Raw genomic sequence first — 14,446 nt, forward strand, 5'->3', positions numbered from 1 at the left:
AAGTTTTTTTTAAGCATTCCTTGCCCTGTGAAACAATCTTTAATGTCTCGCACCTGGCGCCTAGAAATCCTACCATTTTGAATAAATTGAAAAACATTCCCAAATCTCTGATACTCCCGCATCGAGTTCCTACTGAATTCTGGATGTCCAGTGCTTCAGATAAATCCGTTGTAAGATTTCTACCATCTCACGCGACTCCATAAAGTATGCGTAGAAAATACATCGTTATTGCACCTTTACGTGTTGATGTGTTTAGATTGTGTTAAAAAGTTATAGGACGCAGAAAAATAACATTTCCCGCATAATTGCAAAAACGCGCATATAGGCCGTCGCCTGAGACAGCTCTAATCGCATACCTCTCAAGCTTTTCAAAGGTGGTTTAGTTGACATGTAATACGAAAAATAAATACTCAACAAATGTGAATTTAAGGGTCTGCCGCAACGATGTGGCTATTTACTTCCCGCATATTATATTTAGATTTAAGCATGAGCATGTAGCGTTTTTTGATGAAGATGAAATTCGTACGTGTTTTGCAAATTTTTTTTATAGATATAATAAAGAATACGCTACAATCTGCAATCGCGGTCAATTTGAACAATGTTTTAATTTATGTGTAAATACAGTTTGTGAGTCGCTAATACATCATGTAGTAATTATCACGTGTCGCTTGTGCAAATTATGTCTGTTTCTGTGCGGTCGGGCTGCAGGTATCACTGACTGTACGTATCGATACTAGGACCCTTACTCTTTCTTTACCAATTTTTCGTGGTATTTTCTTTCCAATGGTGAAATCCTCAGCAAGAAATAAAGTAACGATATTAAAGAGCAATGCATAATTGAATTAACAAGGAACCATTTAAATAGAAGAGGCTGTTAGTATGAGAGCCGAACTCTGTGCAAGACTTTTTCCGCCTCTATATAATGGAAAAAGTGTAGTGAGATGCTTGAAACAGTGTGTTGTATTTTATATGGAAAAGGCTTCCCGTCGCCTTAGGTTAAGAGGGATCTCGCTAGCAGGATGGGATGAAATTTTTCGGGGAAACACTGACTTTAGTTGAAGTTTTGATAAGAGTAGAATCCGACAATGGTCCTGTCCAACCTCTCATCTAAATAGCTCTATGATTTTCTAAACACCATCCCCATGGTAGTTGCTTTTCGGGGGGGGGGGGATGTGGCAGGATGATAGCTCTGGCGCCACAGTGAAAGGAGTTGAGGCACAGCAGAAGATTTTACTGAACAAGGTGGCAAATATCTTTATAAATTCTGTGTTAACAATAAAATGCACGTCCTCTTAAAACGTGGTAATATTTAGAGTTTCAGAATAGGAATAGACGAGTTTGTTACGATGAAACTCATACGTACCATAAGTAGGTGTTACAAAGCGACATAAGACAAATAAAGGAGAAGGAAGGGGTAGCTGAGTTATCCAAAATTTAATCCGTACATAAGAAGGAGGGAGTCAGTGCCAATGTGCACCTGCACTGTTTGATTTTTACTACTTACAATTTTTTTTTTTTACTTTTTGTTAAAAACTTACAAAGCGCTATCAAAGCATCTTGGTCACACCAAAAACCAACGAAATAGTTTCCAGAAAGAGAACTACAGAATTTTTTTTTACGAGAAACAGAATCTTGAATCAAAAAAATAAATGACGACGAAATAACTTAGTTTACTAGAACCACTCGTTCTTAGTCAGCAAGTTAGGTGTACGTCCTAAGAGTAATACCATGCAAAACAAATTAGTTGTAAATTCTAAATTGTACATTTTTTTTAACTACTAACTTCTATTTATTTCTAAATACTATATACAAAAAATGGCCAAAACAAAACCTTATAAATACTTTGTGGAAAAATAAATGACCTTTTTGGATGTAAAAAAGGGTTTAAAGATGAAGCGTTCATATAAGATGCCAACACAGCGCAAAACTAGAAAAAAATGTCGTGTGAAAGAGCACTAAACTCTAATTCAGCCCAGTTTTTACTAAAACTTAGTTGTCGAAGAATTATCAGTCGCTAAAGCCTGTATGTAAGAGCACTTACCTTTCTCTTATAAAAACTATTTCTAGAAGAATAAATTTAAATTTAGCCATAAATCGCAACATTTGTCGTTTTCGCCCTGTGGATGTTGTTCATCGGTAATTTTTCAAGTATGACGCCATTTTGTACCGACATCGCCAAATCGATATTTTCCAGTATGACGCCTTTTTTTGCCAACATCGATTCGACGACGCCAGTTAATGTTTACGTTATATCGCTATTTTATGACAACATTGTTGCCGCAACATCTGTATTCTTCTGATATTCCACCATTTTATCCGCGAAATCTACACTACCCTTTCCGGCATGACGACATTTTACAATGACGTCATTTTTGTAAAATATATTTTGAATTCAGCAATTTGACATTAATACATTAGACTTCCCATTGACAATACTTCAACCATTACATACTTACAAGAGGGAATGGTAACGAAGTGTTTCGCGACTATAAATTTAAACGCTAGCTTGCAGAACGCTATGTTTTGTGCAAGACTGGTTTCTATATGATAAACCCTGAGTACTGCTCCCAAAGTCTACCTTCATAGGTTGCTGTGGATATAGGGCGTGCTATGGGTGAGAAGACGCCTTTGTTTATGTAAAGACCAGGTCTTGCTTTAGTGAATCGATCCAACGCGTCCGAGTTGACGAAGCCAAACAATATTTGTTTGAAAGAATTCGGTCCGACTGGTAGCCTAGTGGTTGAGCGGTCGCTTCCAGTGCTGGAGGTCTTACTTTCAAATTCCGCCCGAGTCATGCTAGAGATTATAAAAGTGCGAATCTATCCTTTCTGCTAAGCATTCAGCATGAGAATAGGATTATTATCTTAAGCGGTTGTCTAGTTGAGCGATAGCTGTGTTCGCACGACTTTCGTAACTCAAATGGGAGCTTTAAATGCACTGTGACCCCCTTCCCAAAACCCTCGTTTATAGCAGTACTAATAGAAACCGAAAATCCTGGGTAAACAATTTAAGTAATCTATTAATTAGCTGTTTTAAAATTATCAACCATTATGACCTACTTGAGATCAATGGCTAAAAGAGATAGCTTTTGTTCACAACACACACGTATCTCCCAGCGATTTAAGTAACAGATCAACCATGTAACACACAAACATACATTTCTTATCCTGCTAGCAACTTCGTTCCCAGGTTTCTTTCCTCTTTTTATTTATTTATTTAGCATGAGCCCTTTGGGGGAAGGAGGATTACTTACAACAACTGTTCGGGTTTCACATCAGAACATCGACTTATTGACAACTTCTGAAGAAAAGCGCAGTTGTCAGCAACTAATTTCATCGTTCCTATCTGTAATGTGACGTCACTAAAATAAAGGTAAAAACATCCAGGTTTTTTGAAAAAAAAACAGAAAAGAAAACTTTTAAAATGTTTAACACTGTACCTGAAATCAAGCGCTGTGAGTTTTCTACACGAAGTCACTAGCATCTCCATGACTACAAAGTAAACAAAAAACTTAACAACTGCCTCGTAAAGGTAATTCGTGTTACCAGACCTGTTAGAATTACAAATCCTTTGATTGTTCTGATTATTCTCGTATCAAATTTATACTTGCATTTCTTAAAGACGCTCCAGTTTCTGCTCAGCGTCGCGCAACCACTTGATACTTCTGGTCTTCAGAAGATAGACCTCACCCTCTGCTCTATCCACCACTTGATCATCTAAAGCAGTTTCCTCGGGTGTCAGAGTGCATCTGTACTGTTCGCTGACTTCTATGAATTCCTTCATCAAGGAATCCAGTCTTGACAGCAACTCTCGAACTTTCGTTACATTTATGAAGCTTCTCATTGGCTCTTCGATGTTTGAAATCGTAGCCATGATGTCCAAATTCAACTTCTGACGTTTTCGAAGATAGATACTTCCAAAGTATTCAGCGCCCTTGTAAGTCACTTTCCGTCTACGTCCAGTGACGTCACCAGTCACATCTGGCATGCTTCACGACTTTTTCATTGTGTGCAAGGATCAAGCTACTTTGTTGGGGCGTGTGCAATCAATCAAGATACGCTTACTTCGACACACGTTGAAGATTTTTGCTAAACAAGATACAAAAAATATAGTATCCAAACAAACTAAAATTGACATAAAAAATCGGTTATATCCTACTGCAATCCTCCGACCCTCTAGTGTGCCTCACTAGTGGGTGCAAGGGATCAAGAAACAGACGCAGGGACACAAACTAGAATAAAATAAATAATCAATAAATATAACTTACTAGCTTGTTCGCGATTAGACACTAAACATTCACACTTCCACTAAGTAAAACAAGACACTTCCACTAAGTAAAACAAGAGTTCCACTGAACTCTACTAAATCCACATTCAGATTCTATCATCACAGAAAGCTTCACACAGCTTGTTTAAATTTTAATTTCTGTGCAGAAACAGACAAAAAACGCCTTTATAAGCAAAAACGCGCTGGGAACAATTAGCAGTTCAACCGTGCGTTGTTCCCAAGACATATACACGACATAATATAAACTGATTAAAACGGCATTAACAGACGCTTCTACAAAATATAAAGTCGTAAATGCGTTTTCACTTTTGTTTCTAAGTTTTTTTTAAGCATTCCTTGCCCTGTGAAACAATCTTTAATGTCTCGCACCTGGCGCCTAGAAATCCTACCATTTTGAATAAATTGAAAAACATTCCCAAAAATCTCTAATACTCCCGCATCGAGTTCCTACTGAATTCTGGATGTCCAGTGCTTCAGATAAATCCGTTGTAAGATTTCTACCATCTCACGCGACTCCATAAAGTATGCGTAGAAAATACATTGTTATTGCACCTTTACGTGTTGATGTGTTTAGATTGTGTTAAAAAGTTATAGGACGCAGAAAAATAACATTTCCCGCATAATTGCAAAAACGCGCATATAGGCCGTCGCCTGAGGCAGCTCTAATCGCATACCTCTCAAGCTTTTCAAAGGTGGTTTAGTTGACATGTAATACGAAAAATAAATACTCAACAAATGTGAATTTAAGGGTCTGCCGCAACGATGTGGCTATTTACTTCCCGCATATTATATTTAGATTTAAGCATGAGCATGTAGCGTTTTTTGATGAAGATGAAATTCGTACGTGTTTTGCAAATTTTTTTTATAGATATAATAAAGAATACGCTACAATCTGCAATCGCGGTCAATTTGAACAATGTTTTAATTTATGTGTAAATACAGTTTGTGAGTCGCTAATACATCATATAGTAGTTATCACGTGTCGCTTGTGCAAATTATGTCTGTTTCTGTGCGGTCGGGCTGCAGGTATCACTGACTGTACGTATCGATATTAGGACCCTTACTCTTTCTTTACCAATTTTTCGTGGTATTTTCTTTCCAATGGTGAAATCCTCAGCAAGAAATAAAGTAACGATATTAAAGAGCAATGCATAATTGAAATAACAAGGAACCATTTAAATAGAAGAGGCTGTTAGTATGAGAGCCGAACTCTGTGCAAGACTTTTCCGCCTCTATATAATGGAAAAAGTGTAGTGAGATGCTTGAAACAGTGTGTTGTATTTTATATGGAAAAGGCTTCCCGTCGCCTTAGGTTAAGAGGGATCTCGCTAGCAGGATGGGATGAAATTTTTCGGGGAAACACTGACTTTAGTTGAAGTTTTGATAAGAGTAGAATCCGACAATGGTCCTGTCCAACCTCTCATCTAAATAGCTCTATGATTTTCTAAACACCATCCCCATGGTAGTTGCTTTTCGGGGGGGATGTGGCAGGATGATAGCTCTGGCGCCACAGTGAAAGGAGTTGAGGCACAGCAGAAGATTTTACTGAACAAGGTGGCAAATATCTTTATAAATTCTGTGTTAACAATAAAATGCACGTCCTCTTAAAACGTGGTAATATTTAGAGTTTCAGAATAGGAATAGACGAGTTTGTTACGATGAAACTCATACGTACCATAAGTAGGTGTTACAAAGCGACATAAGACAAATAAAGGAGAAGGAAGGGGTAGTTGAGTTATCCAAAATTTAATCCGTACATAAGAAGGAGGGAGTCAGTGGCAATGTGCACCTGCACTGTTTGATTTTTACTTTTTGTTAAAAACTTACAAAGCACTATCAAAACACCTTGGTCACACCAAAAACCAACGAGATAGTTTCCAGAAAGAGAACTACAGAATTTTTTTTTTACGAGAAACAGAATCTTGAATCAAAAAAATAAATGACGACAAAATAACTTAGTTTACTAGAACCACTCGTTCTTAGTCAGCAAGTTAGGTGTACGTCCTAAGAGTAATACCATGCAAAACAAATTAGTTGTAAATCCTAAATTGTACATTTTTTTTAACTACTAACTTCTATTTATTTCTAAATACTATATACAAAAGATGGCCAAAACAAAATCTTATAAATACTTTGTGGAAAAATAAATGACCTTTTTGGATGTAAAAAAGGGTTTAAAGATAGAAGCGTTCATATAAGATGCCAACACTGCGCAAAACTAGAAAAAAATGTCGTGTGAAAGAGCACTAAACTCTAATTCAGTCCAGTTTTTACTAAAACTTAGTTGTCGAAGAATTATCAGTCGCTAAAGCCTGTATGTAAGAGCACTTACCTTTCTCTTATAAAAACTATTTCTAGAAGAATAAATTTAAATTTAGCCATAAACCGCAACATTTGTCGTTTTCGCCCTGTGGATGTTGTTCATCGGTAATTTTTCAAGTATGACGCCATTTTGTACTGACATCGTTTCAAAACGCCAGTTAATACGCCAAATCGATATTTTCCGGTATGACGCCTTTTTGCCAACATCGATTCGACGACGCCAGTTAATGTTTACGTTATATCGCTATTTTATGACAACATTGTTGCCGCAACATCTGTATTCTTCTGATATTCCACCATTTTATCCGCGAAATCTACACTACCCTTTCCGGCATGACGACATTTTACAATGACGTCATTTTTGTGAAATATATATTGACTTCAGCAATTTGACATTAATACATTAGACTTCCCATTGACAATACTTCAACCATTACATACTTACAAGTGTTTTGCGACTATAAATTTAAACGCTAGCTTGCAGAACGCTATGTTTTGTGCAAGACTGGTTTCTATATGATAAACCCTGAGTACTGCTCCCAAAGTCTACCTTCATAGGTTGCTGTGGAAATAGGGCGTGCTATGGGTGAGAAGACGCCTTTGTTTATGTAAAGACCAGGTCTTGCTTTAGTGAATCGATCCAACGCGTCCGAGTTGACGAAGCCAAACAAATTTAAATGTGATAACTCCGGAAGTTTTAGCAGTTCTCTAAAACATAAACACAAATAAAATTGACGACACTACAATATTTGTTTGAAAGAATTCGGTCCGAGTGGTAGCCTAGTGGTTGAGCGGTCGCTTCCAGTGCTGGAGGTCTTACTTTCAAATTCCGCCCGAGTCATGCTAGAGATTATAAAAGTGCGAATCTATCCTTTCTGCTAAGCATTCAGCATGAGAATAGGATTATTATCTTAAGCGGTTGTCTAGTTGAGCGATAGCTGTGTTTGCACGACTTTCGTAACTCAAATGGGAGCTTTAAATGCACTGTGACCCCCTTCCCAAAACCCTCGTTTATAGCAGTACTAATAGAAACCGAAAATCCTGGGTAAACAATTTAAGTAATCTATTAATTAGCTGTTTTAAAATTATCAACCAGTATGACCTACTTGAGATCAATGGCTAAAAGAGATAGCTTTTGTTCACAACACACACGTATCTCCCAGCGATTTAAGTAACAGATCAACCATGTAACACACAAACATACATTTCTTATCCTGCTAGCAACTTCGTTCCCAGGTTTCTTTCCTCTTTTTATTTATTTATTTAGCATGAGCCCTTTGGGGGAAGGAGGATTACTTACAACAACTGTTCGGGTTTCACATCAGAACATCGACTTATTGACAACTTCTGAAGAAAAGCGCAGTTGTCAGCAACTAATTTCATCGTTCCTATCTGTAATGTGACGTCACTAAAATAAAGGTAAAAACATCCAAGTTTTTTGAAAAAAAAACAGAAAAGAAAACTTTCAAAATGTTTAACACTGTACCTGAAATCAAGCGCTGTGAGTTTGCTACACGAAGTCACTAGCATCTCCATGACTACAAAGTAAACAAAAAACTTACAACTGGCTCGTAAAGGTAATTCGTGTTACCAGACCTGTTAGAATTACAAATCCTTTGATTGTTCTGATTATTCTCGTATCAAATTTATACTTGCATTTCTTAAAGACGTTTTTGAAAGCCTTATATTGAAATATTTCTCGATTCGACCAAAAAATGTTTCCCTATGAGTAATTGAAGGGGGTTCTAATAAGAGGGGGAGCAGTGGATTTTCCAAATAACTCTTTATGTATAGAGAGTGGGAGGTGTTTATAAATTTAAATGGGTGGTAAATTGTTTTTTCAAATTTGATGTTGTCCGCCTATCTACTAGGTTTTCTTTCTATTAGGTTATCAAGAGAAAGTAAACCTTTAATATGTATTGCCAAGTTTATGACAAAATTTAACTTGTAGAATATTTCAACTTGAAATATCAGAAATGCTGACCTTTTCTGTTTATTCCACCTCTCAATCCGCTTAAATTTAATTCTTGCAACTCCTTGCAGCGGCAAATCTGCAGAAAAAACAAAACGCGAAACAAGTAAAAGCAGAAAAGCAAGCCAGAAGAAATTTCAGGATTAGAATGCCAGGTTTAAAGATATCCCCAAATCTCCAACAACCCGTTTGCTTTATTGAAGAAGTAATTTCACTTTTGTCTGTTCAGTGTTCAATTTATTGTGGAAAGCCTATTATTTCTTGATTTCATTTCTACTAAATTATTATGTTCAAGAAATGATAAAATTTCCACAATAATTATCTGTTTACAAGTTCCTCTATGTAGATTGACTTACAAAGTTTTTCTTTAAACTAGTTATTATTATTTTCCATTACTTTGCGTTTATTGTGAAAAACACTTGATTACATCCAGTGAACTTACGTATCGAACGCTGTCTCTTGTTTGATTGGTCCATGATAAATTTAACGACTTCAGTCTGAAAAAAGTACAAGTCATAATGTTTACAAGTTTGAGTTCACTCTAAATGTCTGACCCCTATCTTACACCTTCAGCTTTTTAACACGAAAAGTGTCAATGTTCTTCATTATTTTGTGTGTTTGCAGTTTAAATTATTTTATACGCAGCCCTGTGTCCTTTTTCTTTAAAAGTCAAATCAAACTATATAAAAACAGAGCAAAGTTTTTTTGTTAAAACTTGCGAAAATTCTAGAGCTTTGTGCATAAGAAAAATGATAAGATTGTCACGAATCTTCCCGTGTAGTTTTTTTTCTTTAACGTACTAAGAAAATTAACAAGACCTCCACGGCTTTTGCGAACCGTTGTGTTTTGACAATAAAAGAAACAACGGAAATGTCTAAAAGTTAGCCAATCATAGCACGACAACTAGAAAATACAGCCAATCATAGCACGACAACTAGAAAATACATCCAATCAGAACATACATCGCCTCGTAAGCTTGAAAACACTGTAAAAACATATGAACACTTAGTTTCCAGTCCCTTACTTTAAACACTTTCTAGTTACCACATCTATGGCAGATGATGTCAAACCAATCGACAAGGCTAAATTCAATACTTCTAAACCATGGTTGTAGCTAATGGCACTAAAAAAAATCATGTTACTATGACAACCAGTAAAAAATCATTTAACCAATAATATTGGAAAATTTAATAACGGAGTAAAAGGTTCTCGATAATTATTGCGATTCTAGAGTAACAGCAACATAAAAAAGTCGTGACAACAAGACAAAACGAATATAAGAACTACTGCCATTTTGTGTGATAATTTAAATCCTTTTGAACAGGTAGAAATACGAAGAAATAGGTTTACGTGATCTCGCGTATTCCCATTTTACAGCCTTCCAATGAGAGAAACTTTAACGAATTGCATCTCTGAAACAAAATACGGGGATTACACGTCATTCTTACAACGTCAACTGTACAACGTCATTTTTAGACGCCATCTTTACAACGTCATTTTAGACGTCATCTTACAACGTCATCTTTAGAAGTCATCTTCAGACGTCATCGTTCGAAATGACAAAACTATAAAAAGTGACCTAACACGAAGCTCGCAGGTAAAAGAACTAAAATTCTATATAGGATTGAAAAGGACGTAAATTTCGAAGACGTCAAGACATAAGTCGTTGCTTTCAATGTAGTCGAAAAGAAAATGTCAATTACAGGGCCAAAGGTTTCGACGTTAAAAAAAAGTTAAATAAGCGAAAAAACCGATAACAAAATAATATAATCTACGCGAGGGAAAAAAACGTACAGTCGATATTCATCAGTTAACCATGATTAAACCCGCACGAGAACTTTGATGCTAAACAGATTTTAAATAAACTTACAAATAACAGGCAAGCTAAGTTGTCGGCACCGAACTTCGTCATTGAAGCATCAAGGTGAGTCAGCGAAAATGTACCACAGCTAAACAAACTGAACGCGATAACATTTTGATGTGTGAATTAGACACGCAGGGGGAGAGATAAATACAGGAAATGAATGAAAAAACCTGAGCTTACGAATTTTCACTTGATACGTTACAATCGTTCACACAAATGGGAGCTAAAATCTAAAGGGAAAAATAATTTAATAAATAAAAAATTGAAATAACATTGTCAATTTTGCTTCTTTATAAATCCGACATTCCAGTTTGGGAGTTTTATAATCCGGAACTTAAGGTTCCTGAGTTTTACCTCTGCTTTGCTTAATCGGACTACCCTAACACCACGATGGAGTATTGATCCAAGCACTCCTACACAGTTTATATGTTTACCATCAAGGTTCACCTCTCTCCAAAGCAAGTCGTCGTATCTACGAGGGAGTGTTGTGAAAACAATACGTGCGATTGGTGGATAACAACAACCAATCATATTTTTAAGAGACTTCACAGAGATAAGTCAGGGTTTGTTTCAAAATTGTGACTTTTCTTTATGATGAGATGTTGGAGAGATATGAAAACTTACCCTAATTGTTTCCACCGATGGCAAACTTGGACACATCTCGTGAGTGAAGAATGTGGAAGGAATTTGAACATTGAGAGTATAATTTCGTCCACCAAGAAGGAGAACGGATCATCAATAACTACACGTGAAAAGAAATAATTTGTCAATAGATCATAAATGATCGTTAAAGGGCGGTTCCTTTAAATCATAGCGAAGAACAGTACGGAATAACAAACAGCGTATGATGTCCGAACCGTTTCTTCTCGTGATGTCCAGTAATTTCACATTTTCTATAACTTTTAGGCCATCTTAACAACAGGCGACTTCGAAATTACGCCTGTACAAAAGACCTGTGCTAACACGAAATATATTATACTCCTTTGGAACTAGGAATTGAAAGATTGGTTAAGTTAGTTCAGTTTAAATCCCGCAAATACAACCATGACTATGTGACGTTTCAGAGGGGAGTCGGGGAAGTTGGAGGAGTGGCGAAAAGCGTGGCTTCATCTTAAATATGTCGTAAAATTTCACTTACTAATTATCCCTCCTGTTTTGTTATCGGCGCCAAGAAGCTGTTTTTTTAATTCGTTGGATGTGGCTTGCACTGTTTTCGATACACATGGCACGGGTAAAAAGGTCTCTAAAATGCTGACATCAGCAGGAAACACATCTTGTTGCTCTAGTGCGACGTCCTAATAGGAAAAAAAAGTTTTAACTGTAGAGAGCTCAGTTTAAATGTGTATTCATTTACTTTATACCGAGAAGTACACTTCTACATTTCTTAAATGTTTGTCACTTCAAAAGAAAATAATTTTTAACATCATAAGAACTTAAGGGATGAATGTTAAAATATATCAAGTGTGTCGCATGCATCAAGCAAAAAAAAAAAACGAACCGATATGGTCAGGAAAATCAATCCATCTAGGCTAATGATAAAAAACAGTATATTTCACAGTCAGCAACAAACAAACAAACATCCAAACAAATAAACAAACCTTTCTATCTTCAGTTTTGCGTTGTTTCGATTGAGTCGCCTCATCTTGCCCCTCATTCTCAGCATCACGAGGAGTGTTCTCATCAAACGTCCAGTTCAGTGGATCCACTTCTAAACACGCTTGCAAGTAGTCTCCATTCTCACTCGAGTTAGTTCCTAGTCTCTTTTTATGCGACATATTTGGTTTGGAGGAAGTGGGGTTTGGTGAGGAAGTTGTTCCAAGTGGAGCATTCTATTTTTCATTTGTGCTTAATTCATTTCTAAACCTAAAACAGAGAAAACAAAATTGATTTTTAATCTATTAGCATAAAGAGTGCAATTATAGAACAAAGGTTAGTTGTTTACAAAAGATATACGTAAGGAAGTAATGTATAACCGATACTATATGATGCAGTACGCTGATGCTATAAAATGAAGTATCCTACGATAATATATGCATTACCATATACGTTAATATAAAATAAATTACCATACGATATTATAACAAGCAGAACAAGAATAATCCACACGATGTAGTTAAATAAAACGCTGAGACGCAGTGTTATACGACACTATACTATAAGCCATACTACATATGATATTACAGAAGATGTAGTACGATAACATATAGTACCACACGAAACTATATGATGTAACACTAAACGATGATATATGATCAAGTACCATACGATGCTCACAGGATACTATAAGAAGTAGTACCATACGATACATGATGAAGATGATGCTATATGATGCAGAACCATACGATACTATATCATGCAGTAATACACCATACTACATGATGCAGTGCCATACGATGCTATATGATGTAGTACGATATGATACGATTCTTGCTTAAAATTGAGATGAAAACTTTACAGACCAGCTATTGCAGTGCATAACGTGTACTTTACAAGCTCACTTTTAGCAATTCTTGCATTGTTTAGAAACAATAATACACATGATAAAAATTAAAATACGCAAAACGTTTCCATACGTATACAAATTCTTTCGTGTACAATAAATTCTGTATCACATACAAAATATTATACAAAAAAAGCAAATTTATTAAGTCGGTATATTAAGCAGACCTTTAAACGCATAGACTTTTCTGGTCTGTAAGATACACATAATCAAATCAACATGAAAACTTTTTACGATGTGAACGAGCAAAATTATCTATGAACATTTTAACAAAGCTAGCTACAGTGTCAAGCCAAAGTATAAATAAAATTATAGGCTAATATCAACATATCGACTAAGTCCCTTAACACACTTAAGTAATGTTATATTTTACATAATATAAACACATACCTAAGAATACCCTTCGCTATGGTTATGCAACATAAAAAATCTAAAAAATTAGAATAATGTGATCAAACAGCCAGACATCCCGCGATCCTTTGCAATACTAATCAAATTAATCTGTAAGTGAAACAGACAGTAAAAACATAAATATTTAAAAGAAAAAGATCACAACATAACAGAAACATTATCATTGGATACAGAATCAGTAGAAGTTGTTTTATCATAAATCATGGTGTTCTTGACAACACGACAACAACACCGAGGACCGAACTAACATCGGAGAACAAAACATCTGGCCAAAAAACATTTCCAACATCTAACCTTTCTCTTTTAAGAAGTTAAAAATTACGTGCAAACTTTCACGATAAATTAAATTTAAAAAAAAATGTAACTGATATTAGACAGACTAGAGCTAATCAATACTTCATTGTTGTCAACACACCTATGTACTTGAAAAACTCCTTACAATAAAATATGATGTAAAAAAACTATTTCTAGATATGTATACCTGGAAACATAATGGCGGTGACGCAACCAATCAGAATACAACTGCTTAGAACAAACGTAAACTCCAATTAATCACAATACTGTAAAATAATCAAGTAAAAAGAAGACACACCTCGATTATTCAAACAACTCAGCCGGTGTAAAACACGCCACTATAGTCTTGTTTAAATTAGTAACACTAAGTATTATCTACACCAAATGACGTCATTGGTTACCAGGTTAGCTATCATAACATTAACGTAACATAGGAACACGCTAGCCATAACAAAGTCCTGTGGTGGTGTATTGTCTCGATAATTACTATCATTTTAAAATCGCATGATTTTAATCCTGTTCGTTAGAAACTAGCCAAAAATGTCAGACGTTATTTGTGACCACAATATTCGATCTTAGGATATATAAGGATCATTTATCTTAGGATATATAATATATACAGCAGCCAAGTGTGAAGGAGGTCACACGAGCTGCCGTCTAATACCTGGATTTTACTACAAAAATAACACCGTCACCATAAGGGTGGAGTTACACGGAAAAAATAAAATAATAACTTAAGCGTTCTTTTAAATGTGTGTAAAAAATATATATATACAATAATTGGAATTGAATGCAT

General features: G+C 35.7%; 1 protein-coding gene across 3 annotated transcripts; it reads right to left on the minus strand.

Annotated features, from left to right (window-relative positions):
• Positions 1–2,750: 2,750 nt before the first annotated feature.
• LOC130629520 (S-phase kinase-associated protein 2-like) lies at positions 2,751–13,054 on the minus strand. Of its 3 annotated transcripts, none has more exons than XM_057442756.1 (13): positions 12,044–13,054; positions 11,584–11,740; positions 11,070–11,187; positions 10,800–10,917; positions 10,626–10,675; positions 10,452–10,539; positions 9,932–9,993; positions 9,606–9,704; positions 9,024–9,078; positions 8,594–8,660; positions 8,096–8,147; positions 7,910–8,017; positions 6,443–7,317 (listed from the first exon to the last, which is right to left on the minus strand). In XM_057442756.1, the coding sequence occupies exons 1-13, from the start codon at positions 12,218–12,220 to the stop codon at positions 7,122–7,124; spliced, it is 1,347 nt and encodes a 448-aa protein (XP_057298739.1). In that variant the 5' UTR covers positions 12,221–13,054; the 3' UTR covers positions 6,443–7,121. The 3 variants fall into 3 exon arrangements, with proteins under 3 accessions (XP_057298741.1, XP_057298739.1, XP_057298740.1); XM_057442757.1 differs by having other exon boundaries at positions 6,447–7,317; positions 10,452–10,530; XM_057442758.1 differs by lacking the exons at positions 6,443–7,317; positions 7,910–8,017; positions 8,096–8,147 and adding exons at positions 2,751–3,361; positions 3,440–3,491.
• Positions 13,055–14,446: the final 1,392 nt, after the last annotated feature.

This window comes from Hydractinia symbiolongicarpus, chromosome 2 (genome assembly GCF_029227915.1).
Source record: "Hydractinia symbiolongicarpus strain clone_291-10 chromosome 2, HSymV2.1, whole genome shotgun sequence".
NCBI classification, from domain to species: Eukaryota; Metazoa; Cnidaria; class Hydrozoa; order Anthoathecata; family Hydractiniidae; genus Hydractinia; species Hydractinia symbiolongicarpus.